General features: G+C 37.0%; 1 protein-coding gene across 3 annotated transcripts in view; it reads left to right on the top strand.

The window, feature by feature from the left end:
* Positions 1-2,112: 2,112 nt before the first annotated feature.
* The window catches only part of SLC38A11 (solute carrier family 38 member 11), a 53,101-nt gene continuing 27,268 nt past the window's right edge, over positions 2,113-27,945 (top strand). For 2 of the 3 annotated variants that reach the window (XM_036090447.2, XM_036090444.2), the window contains exons 1-7: positions 2,113-2,246; positions 2,749-2,866; positions 5,036-5,110; positions 11,161-11,295; positions 12,187-12,252; positions 15,449-15,555; positions 17,761-17,840. In XM_036090447.2, the coding sequence (XP_035946340.1) occupies positions 2,208-2,246; positions 2,749-2,866; positions 5,036-5,110; positions 11,161-11,295; positions 12,187-12,252; positions 15,449-15,555; positions 17,761-17,840 (620 nt within the window). In that variant the 5' untranslated portion in view covers positions 2,113-2,207. The remainder of the gene's footprint in view (positions 2,247-2,748; positions 2,867-5,035; positions 5,111-11,160; positions 11,296-12,186; positions 12,253-15,448; positions 15,556-17,760; positions 17,841-27,945) is intronic. The other variant, XM_036090448.2, reaches the window with a different exon arrangement.

Here is a 27,945-nt window from a genome sequence, read left to right as displayed (position 1 = left end):
AGAGGACAACCTAAATATTTAATTACATTCATCAAATATTATAAAAAGATTCTCAACCACACTATAGATTGGGACAATACAAATTTGTACAATAAGTATATACCATTTAAGAACCCATCAGAACAACAAAACTTAAAAAAAAAAAAAAAAAAACCAAGGAAGTCCTGGTGTTGTAGGCAATGCAAAAAAACCAGGAATTCCATCTCTGCTGGTGGGAGTGTTATTGATACTACCATTTTGTAGAGCAATTTGGGAATATTTTGTGAAGTTTAAATATGCATGATTTATTTCCTAACAATTTTACTGCTAGAGAATCTGTCATTTAATATGCTCCAGGAGGGTGTAAAATTAGAACCTTAACAACCTTCAGTAGGAGGATAGCTAACTGAACTGTGAGAGATAAAATGAATAAACTCTACCTACTTATATCTATATAATATATCTTGAAAACTGTATATTAGGTAAACAAACACTAATGCTAGTGGGAAAAATAACATGTACAATATGGAACCATCTTTTGTATATCTTGAAAACATACAAATCAATGTCATATATTATTTACGGCTACAAATGAATGAGTTAAAATATAAAGCATGGATAGAAAAGATATACACCAACTTCATGAATTAGATGACTTCAGGGTGAAGAGAAAGGAATGGGGATGGACAAAGGGGTTTCCATTGCAATATTAAATATTTATTTTTGCGGTAGAAGAAAATGTGACAAAATGTTAACATTTGTTGGGGCATCTGGGTGGCTCAGTCAGTTGAGCCTCTGATCTTGATTTCGGATCAGGTCATGATCTCGGGGTCCTGGGATCCAACCCCAGGAAGGGTTCTCTGCTCAAAACAGATCTGCTGGAGATTCTGTCCCTCTCCCTCCCCTTGCTCAAGCTCTCTCTCGCTCTCTCACTTTCTCTCTCAAATAAATAAATAAATAAAATCACATGTTAACATCTGTGGGGGCACCTGGGTGACTCAGACGGTTAGGCATCTGCCTTGGGCTCAGGTCATGATCCCAGGGTTCCGATGGAGGCTGGAGGAGGCTCCCTGCTCAGCGGGAAGTCTGCTTCTCCCTCTCCCTCTGCCCCTCCCCCACCCCGCTCGTGTTCTCTCTCTCTCTGAAATAAATAAAATCTTTTTTAAAAATGTTAACATTTGTTAATTTGATATAGAGCTTATTTTATACTTCTCTTTAGCTTTTTTCATATTTTTAAATGTTTCATAATTTAAAAGAACTTCTTTAATAAGTATTTGGTAAGTACGGTATTATATTACCACTCTTACTGTCCTTGAAACGTTTCTCTATGTATTCTCTTTGTGATTGAATATTCCCTGGGCCAGTTTCTTCATCTGTAATATAAGAAGGGTGTATAGGTGATCATTGAAGATTCTTCCTACCTCAGATATTCTAAGTGCCTTCCCTTTCCCATCCCCCTTACACTTCCCTCCTCCCTGCTTTTAAGATTCACTACCTGAATCCATCATCAATCCGTCTCCTTTTCCACTCTTTAAGTCTGCTTTTCTGAAAAGTCATTAGGAAACATTTAACGTAAGCATGCTCAGTATTCAACTTTGCTAAAACTCTAGAAAAGTTTTTTGTTTGGTTGGTTGTTTTCCATTTAAAATAAAAGTCCTATATTTTCATCTAGCATCTCTGACACAGACGTTGCGTAGGGAATGGGAGGAGGTGGTAATAGAAACCATGCTCCATGGGAGCAGCGGTGCTACGGCGTTCTTACCTGGGCATCAGACTCCAGCCAAAGAGCAGCTAACTTTGGAATGGACTAAAATGAAGGCATCGTAACTCTTTTTACAATCTGGGCAGGGCAGTGTAGGGCGGAACACACTGTGCTTTCCAACTGGAGGTGGGGTGAAAAAGGAGGGTACAGGGAGAGAGGGCTGCCCAGATCAGAAACATCCTGTAGCATCCTGCGGTAGAAGGAGGGTGCATTGGCTGGGCAAGCTCCCGTAGGAAAGAGCTCCGGGCTGCGGCAGCCAAGTGAGCTCTGGGCTGCAACCCGCGCCCCGGGGCGGAGGGGAGGGGGGGCTGAGGAGGTGGGGCCAGGGGCAACCGCGGGACCGCTCGCTCCCCTCTCCCGCCGCGCGCAGACTCCAGCTGTAGGAGGTCGCCGAGGAGGCTGGGCAGGCTTGAGTGGGCTATCGAGGCGCTCGAGCCCTCCACGTACTGAGGACTCTGTAGCAGCCATGGGCTACCAGGCACAGGGGCCCGTCATCCCGCCGCAGGTAAAGCTGGGACGTGGGGCAGCTTCTGCAAGCCAGGTCCTTTCCAGTTTCATTCACCCTGCAATAGAGAGCAGCTAACTTCACCTGGGGTCTTGGTTTAGCACCGCGGAAAGTTCTCCAGGAGAAAAAGTTTTGCCTCCATCTGACTTTTTTTTTTTTTTCTTGGCAGGCACTTTTCAATATAACCCCTTTAATCTCACAAAATCGCATCATTGGCTCCCTAACAGATCCTGTATTCTGGGATTCCATGCAGCAGTCCTTGAACTTGGCGCAGCTGTAATTGGGACATTTTAGAATGGAGTTTGTTTACAATGCTCTGTTGAATTACCTGTTATTGTTACTCTTTATTGTATTATACTAATCATTATTTTCTTACAGTTACTGACATTAGTAATTATTACTACTAATGTCGTGTTGGTGTCCTGCGTTGCATATTTGTCTAACACTTTTCTAACTTTTTGACCTAGTGAATACTTAATTGCCATTTTCTATATTAAAACAGAGCAATCTAGATGACAGAGAAACCCTCGTTTCTGAACATAAGCACAAAGGGAAAACTTATCGTCAGTTCACAGCTGTTTTTAATGTTGTCAACTCCATTATAGGATCTGGTATAATAGGTAAGTGTTGTTTTGTTTTGTTTTAAATTTTAAGTGAAAAGACAAAATTTAAAACTCTTATCATGTTGCTTGTATTGATTATTTTTAAGGAAAAAAATCTTAAATAATAGAATTGGTAAATTTTTCCATAAAAACCATCCTTTTTTCCCAATGTAACTATGTGCATCACAACAGTGTCTTTTATGCTGAAGATGGGGTCGTGATTCAGACTTTTTCTTCATTTGAGAGCATCCCCCATATGTGGTAGTCTAAGGTGGAACTGCATATGGGATATGCTGAATTTATTTTTATAGGCTATATGGTCAATTGATAATGCTGCCTAATATACTTTTTCCCCCTTCCTGAAGGGTCCACCATTATTTAAACCACCTTTCTATGACCTTCTAGAGTGTAAATCTCCAGATATTTGGTAATATGGAAGGTACATGAGTTTAATGTGAAAACAACAATCTTGTGAAAAATTAAATCATACAGTATTTCCTTACCTATCTATCCAGTTTTAATTTTAAAGTACAAACTTATTATGATATATTAATTTTAAGTATCATTCAATCAATAAGTAGATATTGGTTGAATGAAAATGCATAGATTTTTTTAACAAAGGAGCCAAATAATCAGAATTGAAAGAAATGAGCAGCTCGTATTTTCCCAGTTTGAACCAAGGGGAAAATTCTGACAAAATAAAGTGTGTTGCATTATAGTAATTAAGGCAATGACTTTTTCAGTGCTGATTATTCTTTTTTTTTTAAAGATTTTATTTATTTGAGAGAGAGAGAGCACAAGCAGGGGGAGCAGCAGAGGGAGTGGGAGAAGAAGGCTCCCTGCTGAGCAGGGAACCTGATGCAGGGCTCCATCCCAGGCCCCCTGGATCATGATCTGAGCCACCCAGGCACCCCTAATTATTCTTTTTTTTTATTTGAAAACATCCAATTTAAGAAAAAGCAAGGACAAAACAAAATCCTGCAATATGCATTGAGAATACTTTTTCCTGTAAAGTTTTGACATTTTAGTTACAGTCATCATTGAACATTTATCTGAATTGAGTTACTTTTTTCACCTTTTACAAGCTGATGTGTTTCTTGATGTTACTTGTTTCCATATATAGACAGTTCTTTTTAATGGCACATAAAATAGAGGTACGTGAGGCAAAGTAATCAAGTAGGGGCAAAGATTTGTTTGAAACTCTACCTCCATGAACTAGGGAGATGTGGACAGCTCTACTTGGCAGAATTCCAGAGTTAATTCCTGAAGTGAACACTTGAAGCTGATTCATGTCAGCAACATTAAAAAATAGCTCTTAATTATGTTCAGCAGATATTTTAAGGGAAAATTTTCCAGAGAATAAAAATTCTGGCTGGATATATTTTAAATATGTTTTATCTTAAGTATTTTATTGCCCATAATCTAAAATTGACCATTTCCAAAAAAATTCATAAGAAATACTTTTATATACCGCTTCAGCTTTATAAAAAACACTTTTGGTGTGCCCAGGTGGCTCAGTCGGTTAAGCATCTGCTTTTGGCTGAGATCATGGTCCCAGGGTCCTCGGATCGAGCCCAAGGTAGGGCACCCTGCTCAGTGGGGAGTCTGCTTCTCCCTCTTCCTCTGATCTTCCCCCTGCTCCTGTTCTTGCTCTCTCTCTCTCAAATGAATAAATAAATTTTTTAAAAAATACATAAATAGTAAAAAAATTAAAAATTAATAAATAATAAAAAATATTTTGCCTTCTCATTTTTCTATCCTGGTTACCCACTGGATTCTGGAGTCAGTCTTTTTTCATATCCCATAATCCTTTTGTGCTCTTATTACCCTCTCTGCTTTCCCAGCTAGTGTGTAAGGAAAGCTTTAGGTCATTATTTTCCATATATTCAAGGTCATATTCCCTCCTCACCCTGAAGTGAACTGGCATCTGTTTTTCATTTGCTGCTTTCTTATTCTTATTCCATCATCTCATAAACTTGCTCTCTTGACGTGTCCTTAGCTTGCATTCTATTCTGAAATAGTATTAATATGCTAACATTTAATTTGAGTAGTAATATGCACTGTTTACAACCATGTCCTATAAGTATGTCAACTTACTTAGCCTGTTATATATAGGAATTGGGGGAAGCTTCTATATCTCTATATGTTTTATTAATATGATGGGTGGGGCATTTTATATTTTTCCAGGATTGCCTTATTCAATGAAGCAAGCTGGCTTTCCTTTGGGAATATTGCTTTTATTTGGGGTTTCATATGTTACAGGTAAAATACTATGTAATTGTTTTTTCCTACAACTTAAATTGTGCAATGATGATTACACACACACACACACACACACACACACTAATTGAAATTCCTAATTAAGAAGTGCAACAAATAATCCTAAAGAATTCAGACATTTATGTCTGAGAAGATTTACTTTTCCTGCTAATCCCCTGAACAGATTAGAAAAGCATTATATATTACCAAGTCTAAATCCTTTTCATGTGCCTTTTTCACTTTATGCAGAGAGTGGTAGATGGGAGTCATTTTAAAGGCTGATTAATGCTGAGACTGCTTTGAAAGGGTAGACATCAGGCCTTCCCTTCCCACAAAAAACCTTAAGCAGGTGTACACAAATAAACAACTTTTTCTAGCTATTTTTGTGCAAGTAGAACTAAAAGGCCTGCTGCTCAACCAGCAGGGTTCACCACCCACTCCCCACCTCTCCTGTGCCTGCCCAGCCTCCCTGCCTGCCACTATCTTTAAGTGCAGCAATAAGGTGCTTCTATATCACTTCCCTTCTGCTTCCCCCTTTTCATGTAACAAGTTCGTTCACACTCACGTTTTGCCATTCTTCCATCTGAGTACAGGCTTTACAACTTATAATCACCTCCTCTTCCTGCGGTTCTCCTCCCTGCCCTGTCACCCCACCAGCTCACCTCATGACAATCACAGGGTCCTTCCTCTACCTTGGGATCAATGTGAAAAAGGCAGTGATCACAGATACCCCCTGCAGTGGGTGTTTTTATGGTGGCCACTATATGTGGTCACTTAGATGCCCTTTTACCGGGGAATGTAAAACACCTCAGCCTTGTTTTTTCAGTATTGACCTGGCTCTCAATGGCACCACCTTTCTGTGAGCTTATGATCCCCAGCCACCGTTTCCCCACAGCCTTCAGCCAAAGACTGACTGACAAGGAACACAAAAGCTGTGCGTGCTTGTGCGCACACACACCTGCGCCCCTGGCCCGGAGAGACCAATGCTTGTTGCAGGTGCAGCTAGTCTCCACCGGAGACCACCTCCGTGCTGAACTGTTTCCCCTGCCCTACCCTATCACTCCCATTCTCTTGAAGAGCGCTCCCTCAAAGACCCTTGTCCAAAAATCTCTGACCCATCTCCGCTTCCGGAGACCCTGACCGAGATGCCATGCCCTCAAAAAATCTCAGGTTGTGAAGACCAGCCTGTAACTCTGCCATTTTTTTCCCTCAGGCTGAGGAAGAGAGAGTAAAGCATGCCATAGATACCAAAGTCAGAGCTGCAGAAGCACTGGACTGCCTTCCTCCCTCCTTTGGTCTCACCGCCTGTTCTCCCCAAACCTAAGCTGCTTTGAGCTTCTACAGCTCTTACTTTGTAGCTTAAGACCCATAACATAGTAAGGTGGGACCCGTAACATTATGCTTATTCAGGGTTGGTGGTGTTTAAAAACTGCACTCCATTCATGAGAACATTCATCACACTAAAAAATCCCATTCAAGGATTACCCTTGTAGTTTTTAATTTCCTGCTTCCCAGTCAGCCCTAACAATTAATTTCCGCCCAGGCATAATAACCATGGCTTATTTAAGTACATTGTAAACATTTATGCACACTCTAAGCTAGTAGATAGAAAAAAATTAAAAAATACATATCACCTAAGAATTAAATACTTGAGGTGAATTAAGTCACATTATACACAAATAAATCATAATGTGAATAACTTTCTCAACTAATGTTATGCATAAACTTACAGCAAAGAGTGTAAGCAGCCCTTTGCAAAGTCGTATACTACAAATTTATTAATCAGTAGAAATTAGTTACTCTTGTTCAGTTGCAAGATCAAAATCTTTAATTTTGATGACGAAAGGATGACCACACAGAAGCAAAAAAATTTATAGACTATGATTCATTTTATTTCTTAATTAGGCTTTTAAGAGGAAAATCTACAAGTAGGGTATAATACTGAGTTTTTCTTTAAATTGACACTGTAATTACACAATGGTTTTTCTCTATATGCTTTTGTGTTTTTAAGGCCTCTAATGAGATATGTCCAGCTCAGCAGGTAGTTTTTCTAAGTTCTGTTTCCATGTTTGTGAAATGTTGGGGAATAAGAAAAAATTACTGATTTAAAAGAAAATTTTTATGTTGAATGACATGGACTCATTCATGGATTTATCTAAAATTTTCATGCAATATATTTAAAGTGAGATCAAAATGTTGTATTGATTGATATTTCAGATTCCTAAAGCTCTTAAGATATATATTTATAGCTTGTACTTTACAAGTAGAGAAACACATTTATTACTGACTAAATTCTTAGCAAATTGTTAACTTTAAGCAACGTATTTTGAACTTTTATAAAAGTCAGCATTCTCATCCCAAACATACAGTTCTTCACCAAAACTTCACAACGTCTGTGAAACTGGTTACCTCCTCTCTGTGACTGAGGTCCTCATTCTTTCTCTTCGTTGGTCAGTAAGTTGCTGTTGAGTTTTCCTGCCGTTAGCATCTGACCATTTCCTGATGAGTCTTCCATATCGCTGCAGAATTACCTTCATAAAACCTCAGTCTGGTCTCTCTCATGTCCCCAATCAAGGCATTCCATTACTGTATAATGACAATAGAAAAAAATTATTGCATTCAAATTCCTTCATAGCTCAGCCACAATCTGAACTTTTAGTATCATCTCCAATTAATCTAACCTCTCTTTCACATAGTGACCAACATTACCATGTGTAGAAGTTATGTTTTAGCCATTCTGGACTATTCCAATCCCTGGAGAATGTGCTTTCTTGCTGCCTTCCCATGGATAGTCTCCCTACTTGACATTTTTTTCTTCTCTACCTGGTGAAATCCTGTATCCAAGACCTACTCCTCTGTGAAGTTTTCCCGGTTTAAACAAAGGCAATATAATTAATTGCTGTGTTCTCTGTACTTGCAGAGTATTTTAAACTATGCTCATTAGGCCATTTATCACATTAAATTTTAATCAGATATGTAGACATCTAGCAATCCTGCTATATTGACTTATTCAACAAATATTTAGTGACTTTGCTGCCATTATATCAGTGAAGAACATTATTCCTGCCTGTTGAAGCTCACAATGTAGTGTCAGGCAGACAAAAACAGAATTATAATACTTTATGAAAAATACCATATTAAAAATATGGGCAAGATGATAGGGATATTGGCATTTAACCCAGTCTCAAAGGAGCAGGCATATTTTGGGGACAAAAAGACACCTCTACTGACTGTTTATGAGTGAGCAAAGAAAATGGAAGGGTACTCTAAGCAGATGGAAATGTGGAGCTGCAAAAGGGAACTTTGTGAGTGATTCCATCTGCTTAAGCATAGGGTTGATGTTTGTAAGTGGAAAGGGAGGAAGTTAGAGGTTTGCAGAGGCATTTATGAAGGCTCCCATGTAATGATAATCATTACCACTTCCTGAGGACTGGCTTGATGCTGAGCGTAATGCAGCCACTGTACTTAATCCTTCTGACTCTATGAAATAGGTATTCGTGTTCCATTTTGTGGAGAAAGAAATTGAGACTTTAAGAGGTTAAAATGACTTGCCCAAGCTTAGCAGTTACTGACAACAGAGTTGAGACTTTGATTAAGTGCATGGATTTTGGAGCCAGACTACCAGGATCTGAGCCCTGACTCTTCCTTTCTAGCTCTGCGAAGTTCAGCGATTTGCTTAACCTTCCGAGCCTCGCTTTTCTCATCTATTAAAGAGGGAGTGGAGGGTAATAATTGCACCTACTTAGAGTTGTTGAGAAGCTTAAACAAGTCAATATGCATAAAGCACTTAGGAAAAAGCTCGGCATACAAAAAGTGTTGTGAAAGTATTTGCTAGTATTTTTGCGGTTCTTCTCATTGTTATTATTATCAGACTCCAGATACAGTACTTTTTCCACCACCAGATGCAGCCTATAAGAAACAGCCAAAAGTAGCACAAGCTCTCATTCATTGTGCCAGGCATTGTGGTAGACACGTAAACATTAATCCTCACAGACTCATCAAGGTTTGGTGTATTGTCTTACATTACAGATGAGACTCAAGAAAGTCAAGTCTTTCACCCAGGATCACATAATAAATCATTTTTCCTGCCTCATGAAAAGGATTTTTTTTTTTTTTATCCAAAAGTATTAGAGGATTCCCCTGGAGGATTTTAAGCAGAAGACAAGATCAGATTTATGCTGTGGTCAGATCCATCTGGTACAGGAGGGATGTCAAGAAAATCTTGGTAGGGTGGGAATGTTAAAAGTGTTTTGAAGAGGGGCCAGATTTGTAGATGTGAGAACTATTAGGAGTTTTTGCAGTAATCCAGGTGAGAAATGATAAAACACTAAAATAAAGTAGATTAGAGATTAGAAGTGAGGGGACACCATCGAATAATTTATGATGCAATAGTTAATGGATTTGGTGACCAAAAGAATGTAGCAGGTGATGGGTAATGAGAAGTCTAGGGTGATGCTCAAATTTTTCCTGGTACTGTTCACAGTTTGGAGAAATATAGATGGAGAAGCGGGTTCTAGAACAAATATATAAATCAGAATTTGGACATTTAAAATCAAGATGTCTATGAGATCTCCAAGATAAAATGTTTATTAGAGAGTTAGATATAGAAATTTGGAGTTTTGGAGGAGTCTAGGTTGAAGATACAATTTTAAAAGGGTTAATAACATCTGTGTGAAAATTAAAGCTGTAGGGATGAATAAGCCCACAGTAGGACATTTTGAAGAGTGAGAAAAAAGTCCAAGAATCCAGGTTTTAAACAGAGTAAAAGAAATTGGTGAAAAACTGTATATGATTGGTCAAAAAGGTAGGAGGAAATCCAAAAGAAAGTGATGTCACAAAGGCCAAGGGAAGGTGATTGAGGAAGAGAATAGTGAACAGAAAAAAAAAAAAAACAACTGCTATGAAATAGCAAATTAGATTAAGATTTAGGAGGTGTCGTTTGGATTTATCAAATTGGAGCTCACTGGTGAATTTGTTGAAAGAAGATTCAATGATGTGGGAGGGAATCAAGGTGGAAAGCACATTGCAATGATTTCTATTTTCTTCTTTGTATTTTATTTTATTTATTTATTTATTTTTATTTATTTATTTTGACAGAGAGAGACACAGCGAGAGAGGGAACACAAGCAGGGGGAGTGGGAGAGGGAGAAGCAGGCTTCCCGCGGAGCAGGGAGCCCGATGCGGGGCTCGATCCCAGGACCCTGGGATCATGACCTGAGCCGAAGGCAGACGCTTAACGACTGAGCCACCCAGGCGCCCCTTCTTCTTTGTATTTTAATGCATTTCCAAATTATTTAAAGGATAAAAAAAAAATCAACTGTGATGGAAGCATGAGCGAGAGAAGAGAAAAAACAAGAATCACGTAACTGTGTACCCAGTACAACTTAAGTGTCATTCATTAAGTGCTCAAAAAACATTGAGTTAAATGAAAAAAAAAGGAGAGATTAACTTTTAATTACATAATTTCTGTATATTTGCATCTTCAATTCCAACTCTAAAATGAGAGCTTAAGTCTTAAAAATGTAAATTTAAAAAAATTCTTGGAGTTCTCTCTTAACCATAACTATAAAATAAAGTTACTAATTGTACGTTGTTATAAAACAAATGATCTAATTCTCCTCAATCTATTTTTTTTCTGAATGCTTACATCATTTTTCATTCTCGGTTTTCACACATTGAACATCTATGAAATATTTGATTACCTACATTCTGCTGCTTGGACCGTTGAGCCACATCCTGTTAATAGTCGTTACACTAGTTAGGTTAGGAAAGTAAAACCTGATGCTTTGACTCTAGTCTGCATACCCTCTTCTGCCCAGTTCATTGCACAGATATGTTAAGTGTATTTGCATCTCAGTTGAAAAATATATAACTGGAAACAGTACTGTTTCATGAAAGGTAATGTTTTATGAACAGAAAGTAAGCCTTGCCAAGCCAATTGACTATAGCATTAAATTAAACTCGTTAAAGTTTCTCTTTCTTTAAGTCAAAATACAAAAAGTTTTTGTATTAAATATAATCTGACATTTGTTTAATGGCTGTTTTTGCCACAGACTTTTCCCTTGTTTTATTGATAAAAGGAGGGGCCCTTTCTGGAACAGACACGTACCAGTCTTTGGTCAATAAAACCTTCGGCTTTCCAGGATATCTCCTCCTCTCTGTTCTTCAGTTTTTTTATCCTTTTATAGGTAAGTTGAATGTGAAAATGAAAAGTGTAACTCTTTCATAAACATACAACTATTTCTGAAGAAGGTAGTTTTAATAGGAGATTAAAAGTGAATAGGTAAAATAATAGATTTCTTCCGCGGCTGAAATATGTTTTTTTGAAAACCTAAGGGTTTGTGGAAGCCATGTACAAGGCCAACATGTAATTTAAAATCTGTACCCTAATGGTGAACATGTCCCCTAGCACTTCTTAGGTAAATTGTTAACATTCACCAATGACCAAATTGACATCATTTTTTAAATCAGTAATACAGAATCTATTGGTCAAACCATTAGCTCCTTTTTCAAATAAGGGGATATTTGGGAGCCTTCACAATTTTCTATTATTGTTCCTCACTTTGAACAATGCATGTATGCCTGAAAACATATGTGGAAATTGAACTTTTGTAGCAAAACAAATCACATTTTAAATGACTAAGGAAACTCACTATTATTTAAAGTTGTTCTGGAAAGAATCAATTCGTGAAGTGAAAATGTTCTTGTAATATAAATTGATATTCTCCCATATATTTGTTGTCTAGTTATTTTTTGAAATTATACATATTTGTAGTCACAATATATATTTGAAAGAATTAGGATTATGCCAATATTTTGGAATAACTGATTACTTTCAAAATAGTTAATGGGTATTAAGGAGGGCACTTGTGATGGGCACCAGGTATTGTATGTAAGTGATGAATCACTAAATTCTACACCTGAAACTAATATTACACTGTATGTTAACTAACTGGAATTTAAATAAAAACTTGGGGGAAAAATAAAGTGTATTTAGCAAAAAAAAAAAAAATCAAAATATTCAAGATGAAATATGTGATGGCTTCTTGGTAACTGTATTGTTTTAATTATGTTTTTAGCTATGATAAGTTACAACATAATAACTGGAGACACTTTGAGCAAAGTTTTCCAAAGAATCCCAGGAGGTGAGTCAATGTATATATTTTATGTATTATTCATAGTTAATGCCGTTCATAATAATTTACAAGCAAAATATTTGCAAGTGGAAGAGTTGGATGACTTCAAGTATCTGGCAATATCCATGATCCATTCTGATCCTAAAGCATTAATCTACTTTTATATATAGTTTAGTTCTTACTTAGCTGTTTAAAGGATATCATTACTATTCATATACTTAAAATACTTTGTATTTTAAATATCTAGTGCTACATATCACCAACTCTATGTAGTTAACATTTTTCATGTCTTCTTTTTACAATGCCATTTCTAAAATAAGCAAGCTGACTTTTTTCTCCATTATTTGTATTAAGATATAATTTAATATAGTAAAATTAGCCCTTTTTAATGTTTAGTTCTGTAACATATAGTTTGACAAATGCATATATCGTCATATATCCACAACTACAATCAAAATACAGAACAATTCCATCACCCACCCTCCAAAATTTTCCTTATTTCCCTGTGTAGTCAAACCCTCCCTAATCTACAGCTCCTGGCAACCACTGATCTGATTTCTCTCCCTAGTTTTGCTTTTCCCAGAATGACAAATAAATGGCATCATATAGCATGGAGCCTTTCAAGTCTGGCATCCTTCCTTTAGTATGGTGCATTTGAGATTCATCCAAGTTTTTGGTTGTATCAGTAGTTTGCTCTTTTTTTTTTTTTTTTTTTTTTTTAGCTGCTGAGGAGTATTCCACCATATGAATGTACAACAGTTTATCTATCCCCCAGTGGAGGGACATTTGGGCTGTTCCGTTTGGCATGATTCTGAAAAACCGTTACGAACATTTCAGTCAGACCTTTTCAACATGTGCCACAACCCTGTGCCCTATTCAGCCTTTTCCCATATCATGGCAATTTGAATAATTCAGACATCATGAGTCTTTTTGTTTTGAAGAGCTTCTCACCCAAGCCACACAATCCTCATTTCATAGTGACCTACTCGATAGTTGTTATCTTCGTTGAAAGTGATGCAAAAACACCTTTCCTCTTAGTGCTGAATCACTCCTTCTAGAGACATACAAACCAAAATAAAACAAAACCTAAAACTAGAAATTGCACCTACTCCTTTCACAGAGTTTAGTGGAAAAGGAAATCAGGGAGACTTGACCATCAAATCACAGACCCACTGCTTGCTTGCTCGCTATGTGATCTTGAGAAGGTTAATGCCCTCTCTGAGTTTTAGTTTCTTCATCTTTAAATTGTGGGGTATAACCTGCTTCACAGAATTATTGTGGGAAAGAGCAGAGGTAATACAGACAGTGCTTGGCATATCGTAGACTCTCCCAACACTGTTAGCTCTTAGCAGCCGCTTCTGTTCTAGCCCCCAACTACAAACCATGTTTTCATAAACAGAGATCATGTGAGTGGATAGAATACTCAGGAAAAATGCAAAGAATATAATGTCATATATAAAATACAACCTAATCATGTAAATTTTCTATTTTCATAAACAACTAAGAAAAAAACAAGAAAAAATATATTCACATGTAAACTGTGATTATCTTTTAATTGCAGGAGTCATGAGATTTTTTCTGTTTCCTTTGTTGTTTTGGTTTTTCAAAGGAGCATATATTAATTTAGAAAAATCTTTTTATAACTTTATTTTCGTTTAAAATGCTTATTAAGGTGTATTTTTTTGTTAGAAGATCAGGATAAATAATGGATCTCATCATTAGATCCTTACTTAAAAATGTCCCTTATGGTAATAGAGATCCTTTGTTAGTAGGCTCCTCTCTGCTATTCATAGCATTTTATTTCAGTGTTTTTCTAGGACTTAGAATTTTCCCAGTGAAGGAAATCTATATTTTCTACCAAAAACATTGGTAAAGCAAATGATTTGAAAGGGTAAACAGAAACAAATATACAAATAATTTAATTCAAATTATGCTCACCAGAAATATGTAAATAGTTGAGTTCAAGTTTTCGGGAACTTGAACTTCCTGTTTTAGTGTTTTGATTCGCAACTTTATGGTGATTGCTTAGTTAGATCTGAGTTAAGCAAATATTCATGAGATTATTTTATTACAGTGTATACATATGCATGTCACATTTATACCACTTTGAAATTGTATCTGGGAGCTTCCCTGTGAGTTTATTAACCATACAAGAAAATTAGTCTCACTTACTTTTCCCGGTAATAGCTTTCTTTTTCTTTTATCTTTTTTTTTTTTTTTTAATCACACTCACTCGCTTATTCTACAGACTTTAGACTTTGCAGAAATTAATGAACAAAGACTTGGTACCACTGGGGACATTTCAAAAACATAATGATATGATCTCTGAAGGAATTCAATACGAGCTAAAAAATGTAAGCAGTGGTATCTTCCTTGGAATAGATATATAGCTCCCAAAGTTAACACTGTGATTAGCACAGCCTTAAAAATATATAAATCCTGGGAAGTATGTCTTATTTTATGTTTACAGCTTTTGCTTGTATTTGATGATAGGACACATGCACACACACTCCCCCCCCCAACACACACACAATTATGTACTCATTGTGATAGCAAAGACTCTGCAGCAAACGCCAGTTTCAGCACTCCTTCCCGATGGCTTCCCTATATTGCTTCTGTCTCCTTTTCTTCAGGGAAACCACTTCTTTCTCAACAAAAGTATAGAAATAGAATATTTTTATCTAAAGTTGAGTCTTGAAATTTCAAGCTCTACTGTTCAAGTCTCTCTAGGATACAGAAGTTTAAAAAGAAGAAAAAGAGCCTCAGAACATGTCCTCTCCTCATGTAGCTTACTTCCTAGAGAAGGGATTTGCCAGTAGAGGGTTTTGGACAGAGTGACATTGTGTTTTTAGCCTTGGGGAAGGATCTCTGTACCTTCCAGATTAAAAGTATATTCTAAGGGGGATAAAGGAAGGGTAGAAGCAGGAAAACTGATTAGGAGGCTATTAAAGAATTTGAATGCAAAATATTATAAGATTATTTGAACTATAGGTTCATCCTTAAGTTCTTTTGTATTTACATTTTTGTGAGTTATTTCTATTTTTTACATGGTTTTAGGGGATTTATTTACTCGAAATCTTTGTTATTTTGATAACATTTAAAGTTATTTAAGTCATTTTTGCACTTAAATATTTGACTGCTTACTTGTATCGCTGTTGTGTTAACTCATACCTATAAAGACTTTATAATATTTATTGTGTTTTAGTTGACCCTGAAAACTTGCTTGTTGGTCGCCACTTCATCATCATGCTCTCCACAGCTGCCTTTACTCTGCCTTTGTCCTTGTATCGAGATATAGCGAAGCTTGGAAAGGTAACTTACATCTAAGGCTCAGAAATGCACTTTGTTACCTGCACTAATTTTGTCAAATGACTGTCTACGTAGCCAAGTTCTTAATTACAGTATTTATCTTAGTTTCTTTCTTACCTTTCTTTCTAAGGTAGATACTCTGATGTCAGACACCATACTTCCAATTTAGAAAATAAAAAAAACTATACTTACACCAAGTCTAATTTGCTGAAAAAAATGTTCTATCATTTTTTACAGATAGTAGTTTAAATAATTTAAATTTAGACTAAATTTAAGAAGTAAGGATGAGGGGTGCCTGGGTGGCTCAGTTGGTTAAGCGACTGCCTTCGGCTCAGGTCATGATCCTGGAGTCCCTGGATCGAGTCCTGCATCGGTCTCCCTGCTCGGCAGGGAGTCTGCTTCTCCCTCTGACCCTCCCCCCTCTCATGTGCTCTCTCTCATTCTCTCTCTCAAATAAATAAATAAAATCTTGAAAAAAAAAAAGAAGTAAGGATGAATCACTTCACTGGCTCAAAATTTTTTTGTAAACTACAGTGTGTTTCATCCAGTGAATTATGGATATTATTGTGTCATTGATTAATTCATGAGAATTTGGCCAGTGTATATGGTTCTTATTACTAAAGAGAAATGATGATGCATTTCTAATGAAACCAACCAAATAATTATTCAACTCACCATATAAGCTCATCTGCATAGGTTAGCCTTTATCTACCTGTATTTTTATTTCCTTACTCTCAAGGAGTGTTGGAGTGTTTGTATTTTATGCAAAATATTATTGGCATTATATTTACACTATGCCAAGCATTCTGATGAAAAGTTTTTAAAAAGAGCTATTTATATAGTTTTATGTTCTAATTTGAAAAGTCCAACAGTTGAGTGAATTTTACTTTGCACTGTGACGTTTCATATGTATTCACAGTTATGGATCCTTCCTTAAGGATCTTGTTATGGATCCTATTACCCACAGTCCTTCCAGGTAAAGCTGAGAGTGGAGATGATATTCCAAATATTCTGACCACTCTACCTTTGTTCCCTAACAGACTTCCAGAAATAAACAAGAGTCCATCAAAAGCGGCTTTTTTATGAATTATCTGAAATGCTGAACAATTTTCCATTTCCCATGTTGTAGACATAAATGTTATCTTCGGAGAGCAGAAGGCCAGGCATTCATGAAAAGAAAGCTAATATTCTATCATATTATTAATACCTGAACATTTTCCCCTAAGTCTCTCTTAAAAGTGTCATATTGGAATATTAAGTAAATCTCCCAGTGAGCAAACCCAGAGTAGCTAGGAGCCCTGATCTGGAGTCAGGGTGCTTGCATTTGAATTCTCCTTCTGCCACGTTCTAGCTGTGTGACCTTGGGAATGTTACTTAAAATCTCTTCCTCAGTAGAGGACTCGTAACAGACCCTTCTTTCTAGTTAAAAACTAACAACCCAGGAAACAAGGTTAATGATAACCAAAGAAACAGAAACTATTTTACATTATGTTTTTTCTTATTAGAGAAAGAAATCTAAAATGTGCTTATCCATTAAAAAAAATTAAGGGCAGAAACACAGATCTAATAATGAGTGCACAGAACACTCTATACACACAGACCAGTTTATATTTTAACCAGTTGAAATAGTGACCGAATAGAAAGGAAAAAGCAAAGACTTTAGAAACACAGACCAAAGGGCAAAATCAAATAGGAAAAATAGACTAACAGAGCTAGAGAACAGAAAGAAAAAAGGAGAGGCACCCCAAAAATGTGTGTGAGTGAGTGTGTGTGGGGGGGTCCTGTCTTGATAGGTAGAGGGTAAGGTAAAGACAGAAGCAGAAGAAGCAGTTATAGATAGAAAAAAAGCACAAGTCAACACCAAAATAGGACCTGAAGAAGAAAGAAAACAACTTCCCTTTGACTTTTATAACCTAAAATCACCAGTTTTGTATTCTATTCAGTAAGCCACTAAAAACATTTAAGGCTATGTCGCAAGATTAGTTATATATACTTGCCTCCCTGTTTGGGGAAAAAAATAATGCTGTGGTCTGATAAAAAGTTACATGTCTGAGATTATCAACAGTAGTCTGTAAGAAAAAACTACTGCAGGATTATATAAACAAAAGCTGTATATGTGTTTACTCAAGTAAAAAGAGAAACACCTAATATTTTCAATTCAATAATCTCTCTTCCAAACTGACCATATCTTTACATTTTCTTTTGCAGATCTCTTTTCTTTCAACAGTTTTAACAACTCTGATTCTTGGAATTGTAATGGCAAGGGTAGTCTCATTGGGTCCATACATGTAAGTTTTGTTGCTATATTGGTTAGTCTTTAATTTATAGCCTTCACATAGATATTTATATGACATATTGCAAATGCTGAAGTATAAAGTAATCATGGTACCAGAAGCACCATTTATCTTAAGTATTTGACAAGATGAGAGAAGATGATTACATCTAAGTGGACAGGCATTTTTCACTTGGCCCCTCCATGGCTGATGAGATTAAACTGAGTTTACTTAGCATGTTAATGACTGGTCCTAAGAATTAGAATAAGGAAGAGATCTAGAATAGTGAGAAATAGGAATGAAGTAGAGCACTCGGGAGGGAAAATGGTAAATGGCAGAAATTTTTGTATTATCCCAGAGATGGATTTGTTCTTAACAAAGTTTCACCAAAATAGGCTGAAATGAGAAGAGTAAAGAATATAATAGAAGTTTTCTCCATTAGAGGAAATGTAATCACTTTGCAAACCACCGTTTATTCTCTACTAAGATTATATTCTTTGATTATTTTGTGTTAAAATGTTTGTCATTTGTGAACTGATTGTGATAGCTTGTGAATGTTACCTGTGAGGGGGGAAAGAAAAGGAAACCTGTTGAGTAACTATCTGTGATAATGTGGTTCCCAAGGTAACTTCTTTTTCCTATTGATTAACTGTCCTGCAAGATCACATCATTTTCAACTTCATGTGCTTATGTCTGGCTTCTTAGTCTACCAGGAAAATTCCAAAAATTATGCCTCAAATTTATTTTGAAGGAATTATGAAACATCTAGTCTAATTGCATTTGATACAACCTTTATTTTGAAAAAAAAAAAACACCTATTTTTTTAAAATTTTTTAAATTGAAATAAAAGAGAAAAGCATAAATATCTATCATGTTTATATTAATGTTTTCAAATAACTGAATCCCAGTTCATGGTTGTATTAGCTCGGGCTGCCAGAACAAAATACATATAGGGGTCTTAAACAACAGAAATTTATTTTCTCATAGTTCTGGAGGCTGCCAGCAGTCAGGTTTTGGTGAGAGGTCTCTTCCTAGTTGTAGAAAGTTACCTTGCTGCTGTGTCTTCACAGGGCAGACAACGAGAGAGACAGCAAGCTCTCTGGTATCTCTACTTATACGGACACTAATCCCATCAAGCATGCCCTGTCCTCAAGACCTCCTGTAAACCTAATTATCTCCCAAAGTCTCCATCTCCAGATACCATCACAAAGGGGCTCTGGCTTCAATATACGAATTTTTGGAGGGGACACAATTCAATCCTTAGCAATAGCAGTTTTAAAACGCACCCAGTTCCCTTCACTGTGGCCATTTATTCTCTCATTTAGTGAACGCTTACTGAATGCCTGTTGTTTCTAGCTATTTTGCTGCACCCTGAGAGAAAAAGAGCAGAGAGGCAAAAGTCAGCACCTGTTGCAAGTTGTTCACAATCAAGTAGTGAACATTTTAAAAACAAAAAAGAAGAAAAAGAAACAGCAGTGCAGGGCACCTGGGTGGCTCAGTTGGTTAAGTGACTGCCTTTGGCTCAGGTCATGATCCTGGAGTCCCAGGATCGAGTCCCACATCGGGCTCCCTGCTCAGCAGGGGGTCTGCTTCTCCCTCTGCCCTCTTCCCTCTCGTGCTCTCTGTCTCTCATTCTTTCTCTCTCAAATAAATAAATAAAATCTTAAAAAAAAAAAAAAGAAACAGCAGTGCAGTAGAAGTGCAAAATAGAAGGATTAGAGCAATAGCAGTGCCAAAGAAGAGAGTGCTTAATAGGAAAAAAAATACGATCTGGGTGTTTTGAAAGATGGATCTGAATTGTTTCAGATAGAGAAAAGCGTAAAAGGCATTCCCGGCCCAGGAAAGGTAAGCATAAAAGCACAAAAGCATATGTTAAATTCTACTGACATTTATTTAGTATCTATTGTATTGGTACTGTATTCATCTCTGATTTTCAAAAGCTGAATTTATACAACAAAAAGCCATTAAATATATTGAACAGAATACAATAAATAATTCTTGGTTAATGGTTTCAATTGTGTAAGGCAAATTTTTTTTAAAGATTTTATTTATTTATTTGACAGAGAGAGACAGCCAGAGAGGGAACACAAGCAGGGGGAGTGGGAGAGGGAGAAGCAGGCTTCCCGCGGAGCAGGGAGCCCGAAGCGGGGCTCGATCCCAGGACCCTGGGATCATAACCTGAACTGAAGGCAGACGCTTAACCGACTGAGCCACCTAGGCACCCCAAGACAGAACTTTTTTATTGGAGCTTTTATTATGAAAAATAATATATAATATATAATAATATATATAATATAATAAAAGATCTTATAGATTTGGCAAATATAGTACTATGAGGCAATATTGAGGGAAAAACCCAAGTAGCTAAAAGTTGGAGATAAATAATAATTAACTGAGCCCCAAGGGGTTAGTTTAAAACAATGATTTTCGACTTGAGCATCATATTAGAATTACCTGAGTAGCTTTAAAAAATACTGATGCCAGGGCCCACTTTGAGAGATTCTGAGGGATTTGGTCTAGGAACCAATTCATTATTGAACAGCTGTGAGTTTGTGAGCAAGCATCTAGAACCTCTTGGTTTCAAGAGATTAAAATCATGAGTACACATTTGAACTGACATATCATTTCTAAAAATAGACCATAGATTTTGTGTTATTTTAGGCACTCTTGTGCTGTTATTTTTCATGATTCATTCTCCACTTATTGTTTTGGTACCTTTTTTTATACAACCTGTGTGTGAGATACTATTGTGAATACAAAGAGAAAATATCTCTGCTCTCAAGGGGCTCACCATTTAGTGAGGAAGATAAGGTTGCACAAATGACTGTCATATAGGTAAGTGTATCTTGATACAAAGGAAAGAGAAAGGAGAGGCCACTTCCTGGTGGTGCTAAATGAATTGATTTTATGGCCAAAGAGCTATTAATTTCTGTTGTAAACAAAATGTGGTCTGTATCTTTCTAACCTTCCTCCAGCGGTGATATCAGACTTCATCTGAGCCTTTGAAATTTTTCTAATAACAGGGATTATTTACTTAACTCTTTCAATATTTAGATGTTAAAGAAGTGTGTATTTTTTTTTTTTTTTTTAATGCTGGGCCACCGTTTATTTCTGTTTGAATACTATGGCAAACAACTTCTGTTTGTCCAGATTTATAATCAAGTTAATCAAATCCCATGTTCAAGGGTTGGCATAATAGCTAGTCAGGCAGGATTCTTTCTGAAATATGACAGCCACGAATGCTTATAATCCATAAAACATGAGAAATTCAATAGTCCATGTGTGTTTTTCCTCATTTTTGGTTCAGAGGAATAATAGAAAAGCTGTCCTTTTTCATAGGGCTTTTAAAATGGTATTTGGAAAAGATCTTTAAACCTGCTATCAGAAAAGAGGAAGGTCTATAATGGCTACTGGTGTTGACCTTGTTACTATGGAAACATCTTTTTAGTAGTTGTGTTTTAAAAATAAAACACACAATTCAATTTCCTTTTCCATAACTCATAAGGCTGTAAATTCTGCTTTTTTGATATGATTTCAAATATCTTATAGTCCAAAGACTTTCAGTTCTCTTTGGAAATAATGTTCATTTTTATTGTATTTTCTAACCTTTTGCTTTCTTAAAAACTGAGGTGGCAAGGCAATTTAATTGCTTTCTAGAAAGTGTGCTAGTATCAAAATGCAATGACAGTTCTTCCTTTTTTTTCAAACTACAATTGGGGGCATTATCACTGTGAAAATCTTCATTCTGTGCCTCATTAATATTCCATTCTTTACATTCAGAATGGAAATGATAACATGCAATCCAAATTTACAATTATTTTCTCTTCATCTAACATCTCTCTTACAACATTTTAATCCTTAATGTGGTATTCCAAACATAATTCCAAAAAGTGTGTCCATACTTTCAACAGGCATTTATGAACATAAAATGTGCCATCTCCAAGGATCTCAAGACATATTAGTTTCTTTACCCCTTATCTATTCTAGCCCTGAAATTCTACAGTTTGATGCTATACATAAAGAGGATCTAGAGGGGATTAAAGAAAGGATCAGGAAAAAACAGGTAAAGACAGAGGAATAGTACATATTTGAAAAAGGGAATAATTAGTTCTGTCAAACACTAGCCGTTGATTTTTTTATGATTAAATTATTGCCTTTTTTATTACAAAACACAGCAACCATAGAACCCTAACTGCTTAAAGCAAAAGAAAATTTATTGTCTCGGGGCACCTGGGTGGCTCAGTCGTTAAGCATCTGCCTTCCCCTCAGGTCATGATCCCAGGGTCCTGGGATCGAGCCCCGCATCGGGCTCCCTGCTCAGCGGGGAGTCTGCTTCTCCCTCTCCCACTCCCCCTGCTGTGTTCCCTCTCTCTCTGTGTCTCTCTCTGTCAAATAAATAAATAAAAATCTTTAAAAAAAAAAAAAAGAAAATTTATTGTCTCACATAACTTTAAAGTTCATGGGCATTCCTGTTATTAGATTTGGTTGGGTTTAGGAGTTTAATCAATGAAATCAGACATGGTTTCTCTTTTTTCACTTCTTGGCTTTGCCTCCTGTTTTGGCTCCAGTTTCTGAAAGGCTCTCCCCTCATTGTGCTGAGATGACAGTAGCAGAACCAGCCTACATCCATCCATTCAGGTCCAAATCTATAAAAAGAGAATGAGCTTTCTCTTTTAGATTACCTCCAGCCTTACTTGGACTGATTAGCTCCAATGAGGACCCATTATGATCCCAAACCTAATATCATGGCCTCTGTTGACTTGCTTGTGTTTATGTTACATGCCTACTCTTGATGCTAAGGATACGGTCAGCCCCACTCACTAAATCACATGGACAGAGAATAGAGGAAAAGGCGATCCCAAACAAAGTCAAGGCAATGATGCCAGAAGAGGGAGTAGCCACTTGCATAGTAGAAGCTATAGATGTCCACTTCAGCTGACAGGAGGTTACTGGTAATGGTATGGATGGACACCAGGTTAGAGAGAATTAAGATGCAACTGAATGATAGGGAAGTGAATTTGGCAAATACCCACCTCCTTTTGTTTTTAAGAGCATCAAGGAATGAAAATAACATGACAAAATAGTGGCTTGAGACAGTAAGATCTCCAATAAATACTTTGTGTTTTTTTTTACCATGGGAGATATTGAGCACATTATAGGTCAAGCCAAAAGATGGAACCCAAGTCCCCCAGGAGATCTTGAAAAGTTGGAATTTATAGTATAGAGCAATCTTTAAGGAGGAACTGGGATGCTTCTTCTTCCTCTTGGCACAATAAGATCATATATAGAGAGTAAAATATGATTACATTCTGAAGACCAGTGAAGGGCATTTGAATGTTCATACCCAGTAGGCTCTGTTTTTTCAGAGATGAGATTTTTATCTGAAAGTGTGGTAGACAAAGGTATGTTCAGAAGCTGAATATTTTAGTTGGTTATATTTGCAAGTTTCACCATAGGAAATGAGAAGGGATCTACACAAAGGAATAAAATAATCACACTATATGTTAAATTATCTTAATTTGTATTTTATGTGTTTTCTTGTGTATTTTATGCCTTTCAGACAATTGTAAGCTCCATGAGAACAAGGATCACATTTGTTTTTTCAGCATCATATACCCATTATTCAGCACAGTGCCTAACACAGAATTAGAATTGCAGCAAAAAACTGTCAAATGATCACTTGAATAAACCAATGGTCCCTTGGGCCTTCTGCTTTTGGTTGATTCAACTTGGAAATTAACTAACCATAATTTTGAAGTAATGAAACAATAAAAACTATCCTGGGATGATAAAAATTTCAAGAGCATTCCCTGTCAAAGAAAATTTTCCTAAACCTACTTCCATGCTAGCAAAATTAGCTAACTCATTTGCTAAAATACCATTTGACTCCAAGTTCTGCAACACTGTTAGAATTAGTGGTACATTTAACTAGACAGATTACCTACATGAAGGAACAAATAGAACCATCGTTTGACTTAAGTCTACATGCAAACAGGAAAAAACAACTGCAAGACAATATATTCTCAGAGAAGATTAGTCTAGTCACTGTGCTAGTGGAGCTGGAGGAATAGTCTAGACTACTCCGTGTTAAGAACCTATTCCACTCATCATCAATTATTTTTATAAATGGCTGCCATAGTGAGGTTTGCCACCTGTATGTTATTTCCAGCGAGAAGCCAGACTGGTCTGTGGTATAGATTCACAACCAAAGAGCAAAAATAGTCAACAAGCATTTATGAAATATCTAGCTGATGCCAGTCATTCATCTAGGTATTTGGGCTATGAAGATGAAGAAAGCATAGTCCCTGACCTTCGATACCTATAGTTTATGGATGGGAAGAATAGACATTTGGAAGATAATTTCAATATAATAATTCATAGAATTATGAGAAAGTGCCTTGGAAACAGAGAAAGGCCCCTTAGCCCAACCTGGGCCGGCAGGTAATAATATTTCAAGATAAGAGAATATGTGATCTGCTGCTTGAAAAAATGTACCAGTGTTAGTTGGATCAAAAAGGAAAGTGGAGAGAGATTGGAAGCTATTGTTGGCAGAAGTGTGTGAGGCCTGGACATGTGATGTGTAATAATAGCAGAAGCAGTTCAAGGTTCTAACACTGGGAGGGACCTAGAGAGGAGGGCTACTGCCATTGGTTTGGGAACTATCAAATGAAAATAAAGTGCTGCCCTTGAGAATTTTCTCAAAAACTCTATTTTGCTTATATTACTCCTCAAATATATATTTTATTACAGTTTTAACAACAGCCATGTCTCCATGTTACCTCATTTGAAAAACTAATGAGGATGGTACTTTCCTAACCCACTGACCCCCATTCTCCCGTCACCACCACCTCTGTAGCTTCTGTGTTTAAGAAGTAACTAGACTTCGGTGATTCTGAGCTGAAGGTTTGGCAAGACTGTGCAAAGAAATGATCGTAAACAGGTTGGCAGAGACCAACAGGAAGGAAAGCTTCATGTGTAGCACTAAGAAATTTGAATTTGTTCTTTAGCCCATGGTGCATTGGTTTTGCAGCAGGAGAGCAACTGGAGCAAGTCTCCGTATCAATGGACTCATCCTACAGCAGAAGTGAGGATAGATTGGAAGTGCAAAGACTTGGAAGGAAGCTATCTATAGCAAGCAGCCAGGCAAAAGACAACTAAACAGTATAAGCACAAGGCTGGTAGAAATGAAGAAGAGGAAGGTGATGCCAAGGTGTCCAGCTTGGACCACCAGACTGTTAGATGGTCCAGAAAGTATAAGCACAAGGCTGGTAGAAATGAAGAAGAGGAAGGTGATGCCAGGGTGTCCAGCTTGGACCACCAGACTGTTAGATGGTCCAGAAAGTATAAGCACAAGGCTGGTAGAAATGAAGAAGAGGAAGGTGATGCCAGGGTGTCCAGCTTGGACCACCAGACTATTAGATGGTCCAGAAAGTATAAGCACAAGGCTGGTAGAAATGAAGAAGAGGAAGGTGATGCCAGGGTGTCCAGCTTGGACCACCAGACTGTTAGATGGTCCAGAACTCACGATCAAAAGGAGAAAATGGGAGAGTCTGTTCAGTCAATTAGCATTTGCTTACTGGGTCAGTCACCTTTTTTAGGATCTGGGGCTGTGAAGACCAATATAACACAGTCCCTTTCTGCGGGTCTCTTATAACTCATTGTGGGTGAGGTAGGGTGGATAAACACATAAAAGATAACCTCAATAAACTGTTTAATAGAATTATGAGCATGGTGCTATAGAAACATAGAGGAAGGACCCTAGCTTCTTTTAAGTTGTTAACTAGGAGAGGAAGCAGGTCTGGGAAAATCATGGTAAATGTTTAATATTTTAGTATCTTGATTTTGAGTAACTCTTGGAATGGGGAAGAAAACAAAGAAGTCATTCAATGTTTTGGAAATGCGAGTCGAGTTTAAGAAGAGTCTGGAAGATTGTATAGGAACAATGCATAAGAAGAAAGGTGTAACCCAAGGAGAACCCACTGAAAAATAATTATCTGGAACTCATATCTGAAATTCACATTGTATTTTAATATTTTTTTAAAGATTTTATTTATTTATTTGACAGAAAGAGAGAACACAAGTAGGCAGAGTGGCAGGCAGAGAAAGAGGGAGAAGCAGGCTCCCCACTGAGCAGGGAGCCTGATGCGGGGCTCGATCCCAGGACCCTGGGATGATGACCTGAGCTGAAGGCAGACGCCCAACTGACTGAGCCACCCAGGCGCCCCCACATTGTATTTTAATTTAATAACGTTTTGTGATAAACATAGTAGAGAACCAAAACAACACTCATAATTCTAACAAGTTTTCATTCCATTAAAAAGTGAAGTGTGCCCCCTCTCACCATTCTCTGCCCTTTCGATCCCAACTCACAGAAACAGTGAACACCAACTTTTAAAGAGTTCACAGAGGAATTGGAGACAATACTGGGAAAAAAGGAAAAAGTAGATAACTATAAGAATCAAAGTTTTTGGTGTCCCAAAAGGAAAACAGGAAGTATTTGTCATGTTTATAGTGCCAAGTTGTGCAAACTTTTTATATGATTCATATTAAAAAAACCCAAAATTGTATTTTTGCAAAAAAAAAAAATCAGCATAATGTTTTATGTAAATTTTAATTCCAGATTAGCTTTATGTAAAATTTGTTTTTTAAAAAAAGAATCAGCTTTGACATTTCGAGTGATTCCCAAGAAGAACTTTCCTGAACAGCTTTCTATGTTCACATAAACCACAATTGTTTATAGAAGAGAATCAGAAGAAAGGCGAGCTGGGAGCAAAGAGGTGGCAGAGAGCTGTCAGCTGATGCCCAAGCTGGGGAAATGGGCAGACCTACCAATGTGATTAATAGCTTGTGGTGTGACAGGAAATGGGGAGCTTTTGTGTGCCAGCCAGACCACTTAACTCGCAGATGTGTCTGGTTGAAGAGGTTAATATGTAAGTCTCTCTTAGCGAAAACTCAGGCTCCGCTGAGATTATATGATCCAGGAGGTGCCCATGTGTAGCCCAAAAGAGTTTGGGCAGGTACCACAGAGAGGTGGCTGTTTGATCCTCCTGATCAGAGGTCTGACGTTCTGGGGATCAAAAGCAAGCCCCTTGAAGCTTGTTTTCATAAGTGTGTGAAGACGAGATATATTTGATAGGACCTGCTTTCTGCAGCTTTGCCTTATTGCTACTCAGCTGTTGTGGAGATAAGGTGGAGTTTGCCTTTCAAAATAGAATGAAATGTCTGAATCCAAATTGAAATAATTTTGCAAAGTGAATTTATCTCCCCTAAAGTTCCCCACTCCCATCCACCCTCACACCCACAAAAGGTTTCTGAAAAGAATATAACAAGCATCTGACTGGATGTTTTAGAGTAAGGGAAGCAGTCATTCTTTTGAAAGTAATTTACCATACAAGGCTGCAAAGCTCTATAAGCCAGTCTCTATTTTTGTTAATAGTAAAATACATTAAAACACTTGAAGCATTGCGCCTTAAATGATTTAAACCTTATAGTAAACCTTCGTTCTGTTACTGTGATCTATTTGAAATTTTGTAAGACATTTTATAGGATCCTGCTTCTTCCCAGGATTGCTTTATCTGGATTTATTTTTTTCCCAAAAGAACACATTAGCATTTTTTTATAAACTCAAATATTACAAACGGCTTTTAATGAAATAGAGACTCCTCATACCAAATCCTTTTCTATTTCAGCTGTGTCTTTTGACATTTACATCTTTACTTCTGCATAATATGCTTGTAACTGTTACTTCCAGATTCTCACTCTTTTCTTATATAGTAGATGAAGATTTCTCTCTCTCAAATTATCTTTCCTTTTAAAAATGAAGCAAGATGAAACCAGAGAAGGAGACAAACCATAATCTTAATCTTAGGAAACAAACTGAGGGTTGCTGGAGGGGAGGGGAATGGGGAGATGGGGTAACTGGGTGATGAACATTGGGGAGGGTATGTGTTCTGATGAGCACTGGGTATTATATAAGACTGATGAATCACAGACCTGTACCCCTGAAACAAAAAACACATTATATGTTAATTAATTGAATTTAAATTAAAAATACTAAAATAAATAAATAAAATATAGAACACTTAAAAAAAAAAGAAGGAAATATATCCAAAGAAAAGAT

This window comes from Halichoerus grypus, chromosome 4 (genome assembly GCF_964656455.1).
Source record: "Halichoerus grypus chromosome 4, mHalGry1.hap1.1, whole genome shotgun sequence".
In the NCBI taxonomy this organism is placed as follows: domain Eukaryota; kingdom Metazoa; phylum Chordata; class Mammalia; order Carnivora; family Phocidae; genus Halichoerus; species Halichoerus grypus.
Note: the sequence above shows the minus strand (reverse complement) of the source record. Positions and strands in the feature narration are given on the sequence as shown.